The 15,835-nt window shown below is 42.3% G+C and overlaps 1 protein-coding gene across 1 annotated transcript in view; it reads left to right on the plus strand.

Moving 5' to 3' along the window:
* The window catches only part of atp1a2a (ATPase Na+/K+ transporting subunit alpha 2a), a 213,653-nt gene that overhangs the window by 19,332 nt on the left and 178,486 nt on the right, over positions 1-15,835 (plus strand). The window contains exon 3 of the mRNA XM_079561009.1: positions 12,280-12,339. Coding sequence (XP_079417135.1) covers positions 12,280-12,339 — 60 coding nt within the window. The remainder of the gene's footprint in view (positions 1-12,279; positions 12,340-15,835) is intronic.

Here is a 15,835-nt window from a genome sequence, read left to right on the forward strand (position 1 = left end):
ACAGTATTTACAGCCAAGTTTGGGTGAAAAAAATGATCTCCATTGTGTAATTGGATGTACAATATCCCTCTGTCCCTTTGTCTTTTCTGTCAGCGTAGTATTTACTCTCACGGACAATTAATGAGTAAAAAAACTGCAACATGCTACGACACCTGCAGTGGCGTTTATGGCCTCTAGGGGCAAGAGTTACTTAGTTCTGCTTTAAAATCAGCTAAATCCCATTAGTGAATAGGGCTAAAGCTCCATTGGACCTGGAATTGGAGTGATGATCATGAGATAGTCGCTTAACAAACAAACTGACATACAGGGTTGGCACGGCAACAGTTAAAAATGGTTTGCCTCCATCTATGTCACTTCCTGTCAGTGTCCAATAAGGAAGTGAAACTATAAACATCACTCTCCAGTCAAGAAGTTTTTAGATTTGGGTAAAGCCGAACTGGAGAAAATGCGCTTGGTTGAGAGAGAGGGAGAAATGCTCTGCCTGTTGAACCTTCATCATTTATTCCAACTTCCCCTTGAGGCATTTTTAAGCGATTTTGTCCTTTCAAAATGACCGTGAAGCTTTTCCACAACTCTTAGCATTACATATTCTTCGTCCGCACCAAAACAGATTTCACTGTTGACCCGTTATCGGCCTTTGCTGGAAATGAATCCAAAATATTTCCCCTTGTTTTTTGAAGCTCAAGATAAAGTGCTTAATTTGTCATGTGGGCTAACGGCGCATGACCGGCGTTTATGTTTTGGAGGAAGGGAAATTTTGGAGCTGCCCGACTCACGGAGAGCATGCAAATTCAGAAGCCTTAAGGCGAGACGCTGCAGGTGAATACAGGGGAAACCAAACTGAGAGATATCAATTTTGCTGAGCATTACTGAGATGAGGAAAAAAGATGTATCAAAATAAAATCTAAATAATGGATAGAGCCAGGTTTAAATGTATGGTTTTATTTTTGTTGACATATTAGTTACAAAGATTTTACTCTGAGGGAAGGTCTTTTTTAGTGGGGTGAGAGTTTGTTTTATTCTCTGACAATTAAACTAAGATGTTAAAGCAGCACTAAGTAACTCGTGCCCCTAGAGGCCATAAGCGACACTGCAGGAGTCGTAGCAACTTACGTCTTTTTACTCATTAATTGTCCGTGAGAGTAAATACTACGCTGACAGAAAAGACAAAGGGACAGAGGGATATTGTTCATCCAATTACACAATAGAGATATTTTTTTTCACTCAAACTTGGCTGTAAATACTGTTTAAGTGGTGCTAGCCCACAGTTAGCTTTGCCCGTTAGCCTGTTAGCTTCTTCTTCATGATTCTGTTAGTGTGTATTGGTGACTTTGACGCGATGCAGGGAAAGTTGCAATTGTGGTTTTCTGGCCAGAGACACCAGGGGGAGATGAAAGACCCTCCAATCATCCCATTAACACTTGTATTACCCCCAGAGGGACTACGGAAAGGATTTATTAAAGGAGCTATACCTGATTGTACAAAGAAACAGGGTCACTCAAATTTCAAATTGCTATTTTCTGGTCCAAACTCATCTCAAACTTCTCTAATGCATTTACAACATCAAAATTCGTCTCAGGGACTGAGTTTAAACCAGGTTTCACAACTGTCAGGGAGGAAAACTGTCACTTCACTGTAAAATATGCCTACTAGCCTGACATTTTATGACTGTTTAAAAGGCTTTAACCCCTTAACTCCCACCTGAACCGAGCACATTTTCTCCAGTTTGGCTTTACCCCAATCCAAAAGCTTCTGGAAAAAAAGCTGTGAAAATAGTAGCAAAACTGAGACGAAAACAATGATGCAAAAAAAAGTGAGAAAACATTGAGAAAAAAGTGACGAAAAATTGATGAAAAAGTGTCAAAAATGTGACAAGAAATTGACAAAAAATGGACGAAAAATGACCAAAAAATGACAAAAAATTGATAAAAAATGGACGAAAAAATTACAAAAATGTGACAAAAACGACAAAAAATGTGACAAAAATAATACAAAAAATGACAAAAAAATTACAAAAATGTGACAAAAAAGTTACAAAAATGAGTTTAATACCCAACAAAAAAATGATGGAGAAAAAATCTGATGACGTGAGGAAAAAGATCCTTTCGGTTCAGGCGGAAGTTAAGAGGTTAAAACCAGTATTTTTCAGATAAATGTCTGATTTTACCATATACTAAAGGACAAAGCAAATTTTATTCCAATAACAGAAAACAAAAGAATCAAGTATAGCCCCTTATAGGTAAACAAGCTACTTAGTTCTGCTTTAAGTCGAACAGTTCAAACCAGATCTCAACTGTGAAAAGAGCCGGATCTTTTCTCCAGTCAATTTGACCCAGACCTGGATTTGTCAGACAGTTGCAGCGTTTTTTAATCAGTTGTGGTGCAAGATTTCACTCATTTTCAAAGCGTAAATATCAGTCCCATTGTAATTTTTGATGATTTTCGATCCCTATTATTGATCTTAGATATCGTGATCTCTCTGGCTGGCGTTATTGAAAATGCATATTAAAAAGAGCCAGTAGCCTTTACCCCATCACTAAACATTTCCCTCCTTCGTCTGTTTGTTGGCCTGTTTATTTGGGCTTTAAACTCCACCGCAGCAGCAGAACCTCCATCCCCTCCTCTTCAAAATCCACCAGTGTCTCGTTCATTGCCTTCGTTCTCGTCCTCCGTCGCTGACAGTCTCTCCGTTTGCTGGAGAAGCTGCGTTCTTGGCGGGGCTTCGTGACTGGTGAGCACTGCCTGATTTGTCCAAAGACAAATCTGAATTTAAAAGCAAACGCGTCCCAAATATTTTCCTCCCCAAAGTGTCCCTCCCCGGCCGCCTGAGTGACTGCTGCTGTATTTTTCATCGCGCTGTCGGACTCTTCCTCGTGCGGAATGAATAAAACAACAGTGAGAGGAGGCTGACAGCTGATCGCCCCAAACTGTGCTTGTTACAGCTGCGGGGAGAGAGCGCGGCATTTCAGCACCGAAAATGCAACTCTCCGGCGTTTATGAGAGGACGGTGGTGTGCGGCGGATATAATTAGGATGTTAGCGGCGCATTTCCATTTCTTTATTTTGATGTTAGCCCGGATAAACAGCTACAGGAAGACAGCTGGTGTCCGTTTGGCAGCTCAAAAGTATTATTTATGTCTCTAAGCGCCGCAGATCCAGCTTTCAAACCAGTCCATCTTTATTTATATACGTTTGTGGAAGAGTTTTGCATCGACAAAGGTTCTAAAGCCGTCATCTATAACAGCTAAAGCCTGGTGTGCACACTAGCAATCTTTTTTGGCATATAAGAGTCTTGTGAATCACATAGTTTATAGATCACGTGAGGGAAAATGAGGGAAATGGGAAAATGGGAAATGAGGGAAACAATTACTTCAACTCACTCACTAAATGTTTCATATTCCCAGGTCTTTGCAAGATCCTTCAACATACAGTAGTTCCTGGATCTTTTACCCCCAAAAATTGAGATCTGGAGGTTGGACTGGGCGATCTTTAGTTTAAATCACAATTTAGATTTTCCCACAAGTCATATTGTCATTTAAAGGCAACCCAAGCCATCTGCTTCTTCTTGATGTTAGACCTGGTGATGTCCTGCATTAGTTTTGGTTAAGACCTGTTTCAGTCCTTACACAGTTTTCACATGCTTTCCTCATGGTTTAATCCTGGTTCAGTCTGTGATATTGTCCAGGTTTAAACCCAGATTTTTCTTGGTTTATTTCTGATTGAGCCCTTGGGTTTAGACCTGGTTTAGTCCATTGGGGGGCAAAGCTCTCGATTTACCGATCGATCTACGTTCCCACCCTCACCTATGGTCATGAGATTTGGGTAATGACCGAAAGGACAAGATCGCGAATACAAGCGGCTGAAATGAGTTTCCTTCGCAGGGTGGCTGCGGCGCACCCTTCGAGATCGGGTGAGGAGCTCAATTACCCGGGACGAGCTCGGATTAGAGTCGCTGCTCTTTCACGTTTAAAGGAGCAGCTGAGGTGGCTCGGGCATCTGTTTCGGAGCCTCCTGGTCGCCTCCCGCTGGAGGTGTTCCAGGCATGTCCTAGTGGGACAAGGCCTCGTGGAAGACCCAGGACACGCTGGTGGGACTATGTCTCCGAGCTGCCCTGGTGTCGCCTCGGGGTCCCCCCAGAACAGCTGGAGGAGGTGTGTGTGGATCCGGAAGTCTGGGCATCTCTGCTCAGACTGATGCCCCCGCGACCCGGCTCCGGATAAAGTGGTAGAAAATGGATGGATGGAACATTTTCATCATCTGGAGTTTTGCCATGTGTGAAGACAACAGTGTCATCAGCATACATGAGTGTCTCACACTGGTCACAGACGGAGGGCAGGTCATTAATATACAGGGTGAATAGAACTGGTCCAAGTATAGAACCCTGTGGAGTCCCATTGTTCAACTGTTTTGGTTATCAACCCTTACAAGTAGAGAGCGGCCGAAGTAGAACATGATCAATTGACTAAAACCTATTATTATCTATTTTATGGGACACACTTTGAGCAGCTGTGGTTGTATGTGAATGTGCTATAAAAGGGTTGGGGTTTTAAGACCTGGTTTATCAAGAGGGGGAGTGCAAAATGTTGAGCCAGCTCGTCTGCGCTGTGCGATCCTGTGAAGATTGAATTGCGCGTCCAGAGCTTGTCGTAGCGAGCTGCAGACTCTGAACTGCATTATTCTCACGGGAAAGTGCAGGGGAAAGTAAAACGTGCGCGCTCAGGCCTGGATGCTTGTCACTTTGGTAACTCTGGTCTTTTATTTTGTTGATGACACGCCTGACAGAGATCTTCACTGCAGCGCCAGGATTTCTCACTCAGAGTATAGGGGAGCAAAACATCAGACCCGGCTCGATATCTGTCGCAGCTCGTCTTCTATTTTTAATCTTTGTCCCTGTCTTACGACCTACAACAAAAGATTTTCCCCCTGAAACAATTGAGCAGTTAGCCAGCCAGACGGAAATGGACAGACAAACGCCCAGATCTGGATTAAATTTCCATGTGGCTGGTTATTTGTTCACTCTGACTTTATACTTTTTAAACCGAGGATCCTTGAAACGCTGCCCCTTCACTTCTTCCCGGCTGAAACAGTCTCCAAAGCGCCGCGCAGACGAGGAATAAAATATAAAACTGAGAACGAAAAAACTTTCATTAGAAAACTTTAGAAACTGGAGCTGTCAGTCAGATCTTATCACTGGAAATGTGAAGGTGAAAACAAAGAAAGAAAGAGCTTGTTTTAGCGGAGTGCAATCGTCAAAATGATGGAAAAACTTACCGAGGCAATTATTTTAGCGATATATGAAAGTACGGTTCACACTGTTATTTGTTAACTGTTAAAAAGTTAAAAAGATTTTTCCATTTTTGTTCCAGTTCAGACTTGATTTGATCCCATTTTTTCCTCTTTGTTTTTAGACACAATTTTCTGTCTCATATTGTGTGCAGCCATATATTCGAATATAAGAAGATAACTAGGTTGTTCTCCTGATCACAGTCGACATCTGGGAATAAAGGCAAGGCAAGGCAAGTTTATTTGTAGAGCACAATTCATACACAAGGCAATTCAAAGTGCTTCACAGTTGCATTAATATAAGAAAACAAATACAATCAATAAAAACATCAACATAGAATTAATCAATTACAGTAAGAGGCAAGAGTGTAGATAAGATTCTTTCAGTTATATGCATTTTTAAGTCTTGTTTAGATTCGCTCTGTCTTGAGAACTATTTTAAGTCTTGTTTGGACTCGCTCTGTCTTGAGCACTATTTTTCTTGCTCGTTCACACAAAGTTACCTAACCTCTGTTTTTGTCGCTCCTTCTCCTCTGGACATCAACATAAAATTAATCAATTACAGTAAAAGGCAGGAGTGTAGATAAAATACTTTCAGTCATATGCACGGGCAAACAGAACTGTTTTCAGCCTGGATTTGAACATTGTCAGAGTTGAGGCCTGTCTCACATCCTCGTGAAGACTGTTCCAGATTTTAGCTGCATGAAACTGAAACGCAGCCTCACCGTGTTTATTATTGACTCTGGGAACCACCAGGAGGCCCCTCCCTGAGGTTCTCAGGGCCCGAGATGGTTCATACGGCTGTAACATGTCAGAGATGTACTTTGGTGCTAAACAATGAAAAGACTTGTAACAAGCAGAGCTGTTTTAAAGTCTATTCTCTGAGTGACAGGAAGCCAGTGCAGAGACCGGAGCACTGGACTAATATGGTCGTATTTCCTGGTTCTTGTCAGATAAAGAAATCCCTCACCTGGGAAACGAACGTGAGGGGAACAAACATTAGCAGCAGCTCCAGTGAAAACATGGGCACGATTAAAGAATACAATGACACGTTCTTGCCCACAAATCTGTTTTTGTGGATTTCTGAAGAGGCACCAATAACCTGCAGCGCAATGGGTGTGTCACAAAAAAAATCCAGGCAAGTCTCACATCTAAGCTACACAAGCCTTATTCCTACAATTGTTCTGGCTAATGTACATTCAGTGGAGAATAAAACGGATTATTCTTCTGCTAAGATCTTCTCAAAAGATGATGAAAGTGGCTGCGACCGAGCCACAAAAGCAAGAAACGCACCTGTTGTTGGACCTGTCGTCTCCACTGGCTCCCGGTGGCGTTTAGGGCGGAGTTTAAGGTCCTGATGTTTGTGTTCAAGGCCATCAATGGTCTGGCCCCGGCCGACCTCGCCGAAATAGTAACGGTCTACTAACCAGCCAGAACTCTGCGCTCCTCCGAACACACCTCCCTGGTCACTCCCAAGTTCTAATACAAAAAGTTTGGAGGCCGGTCATTTGCCGCCCAAGGTCCAAAGCTGTGGAACGCACTTCCGGTACAGCTTCAAAACATCACTGAGTTTATTGTTCTTAAATCACAGTTGAAGACACATCTTTTCAGAAAAGAATTCGATACATAGTCACTGACTCGACTGCTGTGTTTGTATTTTTTGATGTCTATTGTGATAAACTTCGGAACGTTCATTGTGTCTATTTGTGTTCTAGTATCACTTTTTAGGTTCGTTTTGTCAGACACTAAGGTTAGAGACCGGTGTGCGGTGACGTGTCACTTATCAGCTGTTCTTACTTCCGAGGCGTGACCAGTCAGAACAGCTGATAAGTGAGACGTCACCGCACACCGGTGATACTTCTGATGACGGCCTGCAGATGGCGGCTGAAACATGTAAAGGTAATAGATCTTTAACATCTCTAACCTTAGTGTCTGACAAAACGAACCTAAAAAGTGGTCTATTGTGATTCTTGTTTTTGTACTGGAAAGCGCCCTGGGCACCTTCTGGCTGTTGTTGGGCGCTATGCAAATAAAATTCGATTGATTGATTGACCATCATAGATCCATGAGGAAAACCCATTATAAGGTCAGTAGATTATGGATAACAGACACTACTCTGTCTGTGATGTCATCGTTTTAGTAAAAGTTGTGGAGATGTCGTAACAACGGCGCCACGTAAACAGCGTTTTGAGATCTTTCCACTCTGGGACCTAGTTTACAGACCCTCAAAACGCCGGGCTCTTATGGACGATACACTGGATTGATGAAATATCTTGGCGTTTGGTCCTCAGCTTGACTCCGTATGGACAGGGCCTTATAATGCGTGGTGAATCTAGCACAGTTTTCTGACAGTGCCTTCATAAGAACGGTGTTGAAGACATTTTTAAAGAAGATGTTCACGAATGAGGCCCAGTATTGTAAGTGGCAACCCAAACCACAGTCCGATGGAAAGTAAAATACTGCACAAACCCCAATATGTCGCCGCGACCGAGCCACAAAAGCAAGAAACGCACCTGTCGTTGGACTAAGGCTGGGGGGGGGCGTTAGATTCTGAGAAAAGGGGCTGTCGGGCGAAGGGTTAACGCCAGTCCCGAAAGCAAGCATCCATCACAGCCGGGCTGACGGCGCAGAGGCTAATCAGAAAACATCACACAGTCTTTTCTCTCTCGTATGCAGCGGGCGTGGACTCCAGCGTTTGACCCCTCAGATCTGTCTCAGAGATGAATCAGAAAATATCAAACCGCGCGGATACAGAGGATACAGAGGATAAAGTCCACTCAATGTCATTTTAATCTGCGCCTGACGGACTGCTTCATTGTGATTCCCCTCGAAGCCCCGGCATCGCCGTGACCCGCGAGCGCCGCGCGGTAAATCATGCAGCGTTACACACTCTCCGCGCAATCACCAGAAACATTTATTTGGAGTTTGACCCGGAGGTGCTATATTTTTCATCCTTTTTTATTTGGGGAGTCGGGCCAGAATTGAAAAGAATAGCATGGATAATTTTTAATGCCGGTTTTGGCTCGCCCCATATACCAGCTGGAGAATAACTGTGACCGACTGACAAAAGAAGCAGAAGAAACTGGGCGGATTTAAATGCAGCTGCTTTAAATGTTGAAATTTCTGCTTTCGTTTTTGTGGATAGGTTTGTATTTTTGTGCCAGATCCCTTTCAAAAGTTTGTGGGGGGAAAAAATAAAAAATAAAGCTTCTGCCTGTGAGACCACCAAGAGTTTCGAGGCACCAAAAATGTGACTGCGACTCAGCGGGGAGCGGGAGACGGTGTTTTGGTGTGTGTCATTTTGAAATGCTGAAAAAACACAGCACAAGCTCCACCACCGGGGGAAGGGGGGGGGGGATATTTGAAAAGGCAAAGGTTAGAATATGTATCTAGATCTGTGAAATAAAAACTTGTGATTTCAAATTATGTGGCACCATTTAAAAAGAGGATATTTATCTCAACGCGTATGAGAGTTTCCAGCCTGTGTTCCAGTGTGATGCCTCATGTGACATTCTAGTTTCTAAAAAATATTAATTATGTGGCTTCTCCATCATTAAAGGGATATTTCAGGAGTTTTGACATAGGGCCTCATTTCGTAGTTATCCAGAGTGTTGCTGATTTCTGGAGATATTTTTTTGTAATTCAAGCAGTTCTTATATTTGAAGAGTTTCGTCTCGCTAGGCTGGTGCAAGGCTAGTGCATTTCTATGGTATCAGCTAGCCTGCATTAAAAACAGTCTGACCCGCTCCACAGAGCACCTGAGGCAAATCACTTATACCACCAGACTAACCATATAAATGTCTGTGTCCATAGAATAATTTTAACCATTTTGCATTTAAAGGGGCTATATCATGCTATTTTAGCCATTCCAAAGTTAAGTATAGGCATTTATATGATATATTGTACCTCTACCACTATGGAGCACTCATTTTTGTGATAAATATAAGTGTTTTCTGGAGGTATTTTTCAAACCCGGAAGACACAACGCTTCGATTCAGTTAACTCCGCCCCCTCTCTCCGCGCATACAACTTTACCGTAATATAAATAAACAACAATAAGTGAAGTTACTTCACGATGCAGTTATACGGAGTTGACATCTGCAACACAGCTTCATAAATGGCTAACACACATGCTAATATGCTAACACACAAGCTAACCCGCGTTTGGACTGACTCACCGCTCTGGTCCATCGCTGTTTACATAGTGGGACTCGCATTGGTTATAAAAGTTAATCCACTTTGATTCTGGTGAAGGTTCACCAAACATCCATCAGTGACAGTCACAGAAAAACAATATTTTGGTGATAGTCGCTGAATCCCGGAGAAAAAAACAGCTAAGTGGCCTCTTCCTGAAAAGGGTTGAATATAAACTCCTCGTCCTCGTAGCCAAACGCGCTTCTTTTTCTCCGTCCGTGACATTATCGTTAGTTAAGAATGAAGAACAGGTGTCCAGAGTAGGTAACGAGCTCCATCTTCACAGCTGCAGCGCAAACATGACTGATCTGTTCAGACGCGATGTGTTTGTTTTGGCCTCAGCTGACCTGGAAGCACTTCGGGCACATCCTTTTTTTTTTTTTCTTTTTTTTTTTTTTTTAATTCATTTTTTACTCTTTGTTTCTCTCTTACGACAGAAATAATGAAAAAGCTGTTTTACAAATTAAAATCAGGCCGTAAGCATAGAATTAAGACATTACATTACAGACGTCGAGCACTTCCGTTCCGCTGTGACGACACAACTGAACACTCAGTCGTTCACCAGGAGAGGGCGGAGCCTCAGAGAGCAGGATTCAGGAGGATTACTGAGAGCTGCGTGAATGAAGCCACAAACCACTCTGGGGGTGTTTTTGATAAGGAAATAGCATAACAACATGGCTAAAAGCTCTAAAAAGTCGATTTTGCATGATATAGGACCTTTAAACTGTCAGACTGTTTTTAATGCAGGCTAGCTGATACCATAGACATTTGCTAGCCTAGCACAAGCCTAGCGCCATGAAACTCTTCAAACATAAGAACTGCTTGAATTACAAAAAAAAATATCTCCAGAGATCAACAACACTCTGGATAACTAGGAAATGAGACCCTATGTCAAACATCCTGAAATATCCCGTTAACATATTACGTTAGCTGCTAACCTTTAGCTTGAGCTGTTAAATGACCGACAGCTTCATCTTGAATAATCCAAGCCATTCATGTAAAATCCATGTTAAATATAAAGTATCTGACTCGTATTTATCCTTAAATATTCCACTGTCTCTGAGTTTGGTCTTTATCGCAGAAATGCTTTATTCCCGGAGTTTAGCGAACTTTTAGCAGATGTAGTCACTCAATCTGCTGGCGCTTCGGACACCGGGCTCTGCACATAATTCTATGGCTCTGACCTACTTTTGGCATGTCTCTAAGCTCACGCTGGAGAGTTTTTTTTTTTTTTTTTGTGATGATAGTTTTAATTTTAATTTAAATGTCAAATGAAACGCCACGAACAGTTGTTCTGTTTCACAAAATAAACGTTTGTAACAATAAATATTATCACTTCCACCTCGTCTTACTACTTAAAAAGTCAATAAGAGTTCTTTATACTGATGACTTGAGAATGTTTAATGCTGTTCACAACTTGAGCTTGATCACAACACCATCACAGTCGTCACCGACGCCACCGTCAAACTAAAATGTGCAACATAAAAATACCATGAGGTACAATAAGGTAAAAATAAAGACATAAAATTGCATAAAAAATACACAAACATACCTCGCTGGCTGACCCAAAACCACAAGGCAGAAATGAGGTCTTATGCTGTCTCATACTCTTATTTAAGCCGTGGCCTTGACGCGCCATGCTTGTTTTTCATGCTTAGGGTTGTGCAACACACTAAATTGTCCCAACGGAACCAACATAACAAAAAATTGTTCCTACCAAGGAATATTCAAATAAATGTCCTAGTGACATATAAAAATATGCTTAAGGCAAAATAAAATATCTAAAACAAAAGAATGGCAGTAAAAAATATATTCAGATTTTAAAAAAAGTGGCTTGTGTCCGAATCGCCAACAGAATTAGTGGACTATGTAGTCGACTATATAGTGCGGGTCTATGTAGTGAATGAGGGGTCAGGGACTAGGGTGGACATTCGGACACAGCCATTGTGATTGTGAGTCGCATCCATTGTCTGATATTACATTCTGCTTAAAAACAACAACAAATAAACCCATAGAAGCGACTAGTCACAGCTGTTTCCTCTGTGTGGTTCACGCTCCTGCTCCGGCTGAAACACAGACTGTGCGAGATTTACACACTCCTCACAATAATCACAAACACATTACTAATTTTAGGCTACGTCACTGATTTCATTTCGAGCTTCGAGGGGAGGCCGAACTCTGGCGGCTCAAGCGGCGTCGTGACTTACATTCACAATCAGCCATGAGTTCTCGGTGTTTTTCTTTTTATTCTGTTTTTATACAGGCCTCAATGGACACCCTGTGGTTTCTGACTCAAACTCCCAACCATTAGCATCAGTACAGGAAATATAGTCGACCGCTGCGATATGTTCAATTACAGAGGTAGCGGCGAAATGAAACACCTCTGTGAAAAGTGATTCATCTAAATGGGATAAACATATTATGGGACTCCAACAGTGACCCGGAGCGCCTTAAAACGTGCTGACTTTTGCTCTTTTGTGTTTTCCGGGTGTTCTACTCATAGCCTTCTATTCACAGGAATGAGCTGTAATCATTTCACATGTAGTTCACAGTCAGACCTGCCTTTTCTTTCCCCCACGTCAGTCCAAAGGCTTTCTTATCATTTCCGCATGTTTTTTTGACCTGCTGCGTCCCATTATGACGCTATTATCAGCGTTCTGAGCCCCGTCATCATCTGCCTCGGCCGTATCCGCTGTGATACGATTAACCGCTCATTTTCTGCTCCCGTCAGCCCTGCGTAATTTGTACTTTCACTTTCTCTGTAATTACCGCCGTGTGTTTTTCTCTCTCTCTTTCTCCGCAGGACGACCACAAAATCTCCCGCGATGAACTGGCGAACCGCTACGGGCTCGACCTCGATCAGGTACGGACTCCTGATCGGCGATAAAAACCGTAAAGGACGGTATTGATTGACCTTGAAGTTTGGTTTCTGAAGTTTCTCCCGGGGTTTGTGTAATACACGGCAAATTAGCACGAACAAATGATCAGTGAATTCATTATCTCCATCGCAGGAAGGCTTTGTTCTTTTATCTGACAGAAATTTACACACTTTCTTTTTTAGCTCCTATCAGTGCATTTAATTAGACGTGGTGCGAACAAATAAAGGCATTCAGTGTTTCCTTGTTTTAAGCCGACTTTAGAGTCATTATCCAACGCAAAGTGTAGATACACGCAGTTATTTCATTTAATATATTATACACAATACTCCTGATCAAACGTACATGTTTTCTTATGCTGTTTAGTGCAGTACATTCAGGGCCTGATGAACTAAGCCTGGTGCTAAATTGCGAGTAGTATTATTTTAGTTCTATTTTATGGGCTGCACCTGATTTACCTTAGACCAAATGAGTTCACTGCATGAGCAGAGGAATGGCAAAACTGCTGCTTCTCTGTGCTTAAAGGGGCTAGATGCAAGTTCACCATTTTATACTCACTACTGCCACCTCAGGTCACACGTGTAACTGCAGCTTCTATATTAAGCTCGTGCATGACGGCACTTCGGACCCGAAATAACACCTCTTTGAGTGACAGTGCAGGATTTTAGAGGCAGTTGTGGTGAACAGGTCTGAGCTCATTCTACACATTAGGACATGGAGGAACATGTAGGGGGAGGAACATACTTAATTTTGACATTTTTAAACTCTGTGTAGTCCCTGTAATTTGATTCCCCCAGTTCTTAGTTTTTCAGGGTGAAGGATTCGGGAAATAAAAGCAAGAGATTTATCTGAAACAATGGTGCTTAATGAGAGTGTTCCAGCAAATGTTTTGGCCTGTTCCCCGAATCCATCACTTCAGACCAAGTGTTACTGAAAATACTAATTTAGAAATTACGAAAATTATTATTATTTTATTGAAATACGAATAATGATTATTATAGCAAATCAGTGTTCTTATCTGAATATTTATTCTCTGGCTTATTGTTAATGTTTGTTTTTAAATCACTGTATGGACTTGCACCTTCCTATTTATGTGACCTGCTTGTTGCACATCAGCCTAGTAGAGCGCTGCGTCTGCAGGACAACACCTGCTGGAGGTCCCCAGGACCAAAAGTAAGCAGTGGGGTGATCGTTCCTTCTCAGTGGCTGGTCCGAGGCTCTGGAACTCTCTGCCTGTTGAGTTACGAGCCATCACTGACATGACACTGTTTAAAGCGAGGCTGAAAACGTACTTGTTTAAAGCCGCTTTTGACTGCTAATTGCACATGTGTAATGTTGTAATGTATTTTCTTAAATATTTTGTGCTAAAATTGTTTTTATTATATTGCACTTATGGAAAGCACTTTGGTTCAGCGGGTGCTGTTGTAAAGCGCTATACAAATAAAGGTTGATTGATTGATTGATTATGAGAAGAAGCACAGCCCCTGTGATTAGAGTCTTTCCCTTTTATCCACGTTTGCCCCACTGTCGAAGTTTTGGATTAAAAGAAATAAGACACAAATGCAAACAGGCAACACAACTCTTTTGTAAAATAAAATTAATGGACAAATGCCAAGGGGCCAGATCTTGTGCCTGGTGCATGAGGTGCACAATCCTCTAGTGAACTGAGATGTTCCGAGTTCCGATGCGGGTTCCCAAGAGGAGGAGACTGCGCTGATGGAGCACCACTGACATTCATTTACATCGCGCTGCCTTGTGTTCTTCCTTAAAGGGACTGGATGCAAGTTGGCCATTTTATACTCACTACTGCCACCTCAGGTCATACATGTAACTGCAGCTTGTATATTAAGCTCGTGCATGACGGCACTTCGGACCCGCATTAACACCTCTTTGAGTGACAGTGCAGGATTTTAGAGGCAGTTGTGGAGAACAGGTCTGGGCTCATTCTACACATTAGGACATGGCTGGAACATGTAGGGGGAGGAACATACTTAATTTTGACATTTTTAAACTCTGTATAGTCCCTTTAAGCTTTAGGCTCTCTCAGGTCAAACTATAAACTTTATTAACCCATTGTGAGCTAATGTTCAATGTGCATGTCTCTCGAGAGAAATTCATGCAGTTCTTATGTTTGAAGAGCTCAGTGGCGCTAGGCTAGTGCAAGGCTAGCGTATTTCTATGGTATCAGCTAGCCTGCATTAAAAACAGTCTGACCCGCTCCACAGAGCACCTGAGGCAAATCCCTTATAACACCAGACTAACCAAATAAATGTCTGTGTCCATTGAGTAGTTTTAACCATTTTGCATTTAAAATACCTTATATTTCAGCAGCAACAGCTTCGTGTTTTTATAAGCTACACAGCGGCGGAGTGATCTGCGAGAAAATAGTCCCTCAAAATGCGATCATTCATGTGATGCAAGGCCAGTTATATTCCAAACATGATTCTATGGTAACAGACATTTATATGGTTAGTCTGGTGTTAGAAGTGATTTGCCTCAGGTGCTCTGTGGAGTGGGTGAGACTTTTTAATGCAGGCTAGCTGATACCATAGAAATGCACTAGCCTTGCATTAGCCTAGCACCACGAAACTCTTCAAATGTAAGAACTGCATGAACTACAAACAAAAAAAATGAACCAGAAGAGACAACTTTTCCGCTCTTTTGTCGCACGTATTTCTAAATTTGAAAGATACACGGCTATTTTGCAACCAGCCAGCCCTCCATTTTGCACTTTTAAACCCCGACCAAAGCTGATTCTCAACGGCCCTCTCTGTGCTTCCCCTTAATCCGTGTGTCCTCGATGACCAAAGAAAGGACTCCAAAACATTCTCTAAAAAAAAAGCAGCGTTTAGCGTCAGTGGCCACGTCGCTCCCCTCCTCAGCCTCGGCTCTAATCCTTCCGCCACGCCGCGCTGCACACACTGTACACAGGCCCAGATAAACAGCGGAGGACGGAACAATAACCATCTTTAAAGCCACATCTGATAAGGCCCTCGCAGACGCACCGGCCTTATCTCCGCGCAGAGGAAGGAACGCTCGGATTGTGGCGGCAGTTACGGATATCTGAGATCTATCTGCGTCTCCCAAGAGAAGAAGGCGCCCGTGTTTTGGAGTATTGGATTGAATATGAGTGCTTTGTATGATATAGATGAGGTTGATAAGTACCAACAAAAAATATCCAAATCATAAAGGGAGATATCTGCTGTCACGTCATCAGTCATTTCTTTGTAAGTTCGTTTAAGTCCATTTTTCCCCTGACTGAGGACTGAGACCAGAGAAATAAGGAGGAGAGAAGAAATATTTGAGTTGTCCCGCACATCGAAAGAACTTTTAAAGGGATATTTCAGGATTTTTGACATGGGGCCTCATTTCCTAGTTATCCGGAGTGTTATTGATTTCTGGGGATATATATGTTTTTTTAATTCATGCAGTCCTTATATTTGAAGAGTTTAGTGATGCTAGGCTAGTGCTAGGCTAGCGCAT

This window comes from Gobius niger (genome assembly GCF_951799975.1).
Source record: "Gobius niger genome assembly, chromosome: 8".
NCBI classification, from domain to species: Eukaryota; Metazoa; Chordata; class Actinopteri; order Gobiiformes; family Gobiidae; genus Gobius; species Gobius niger.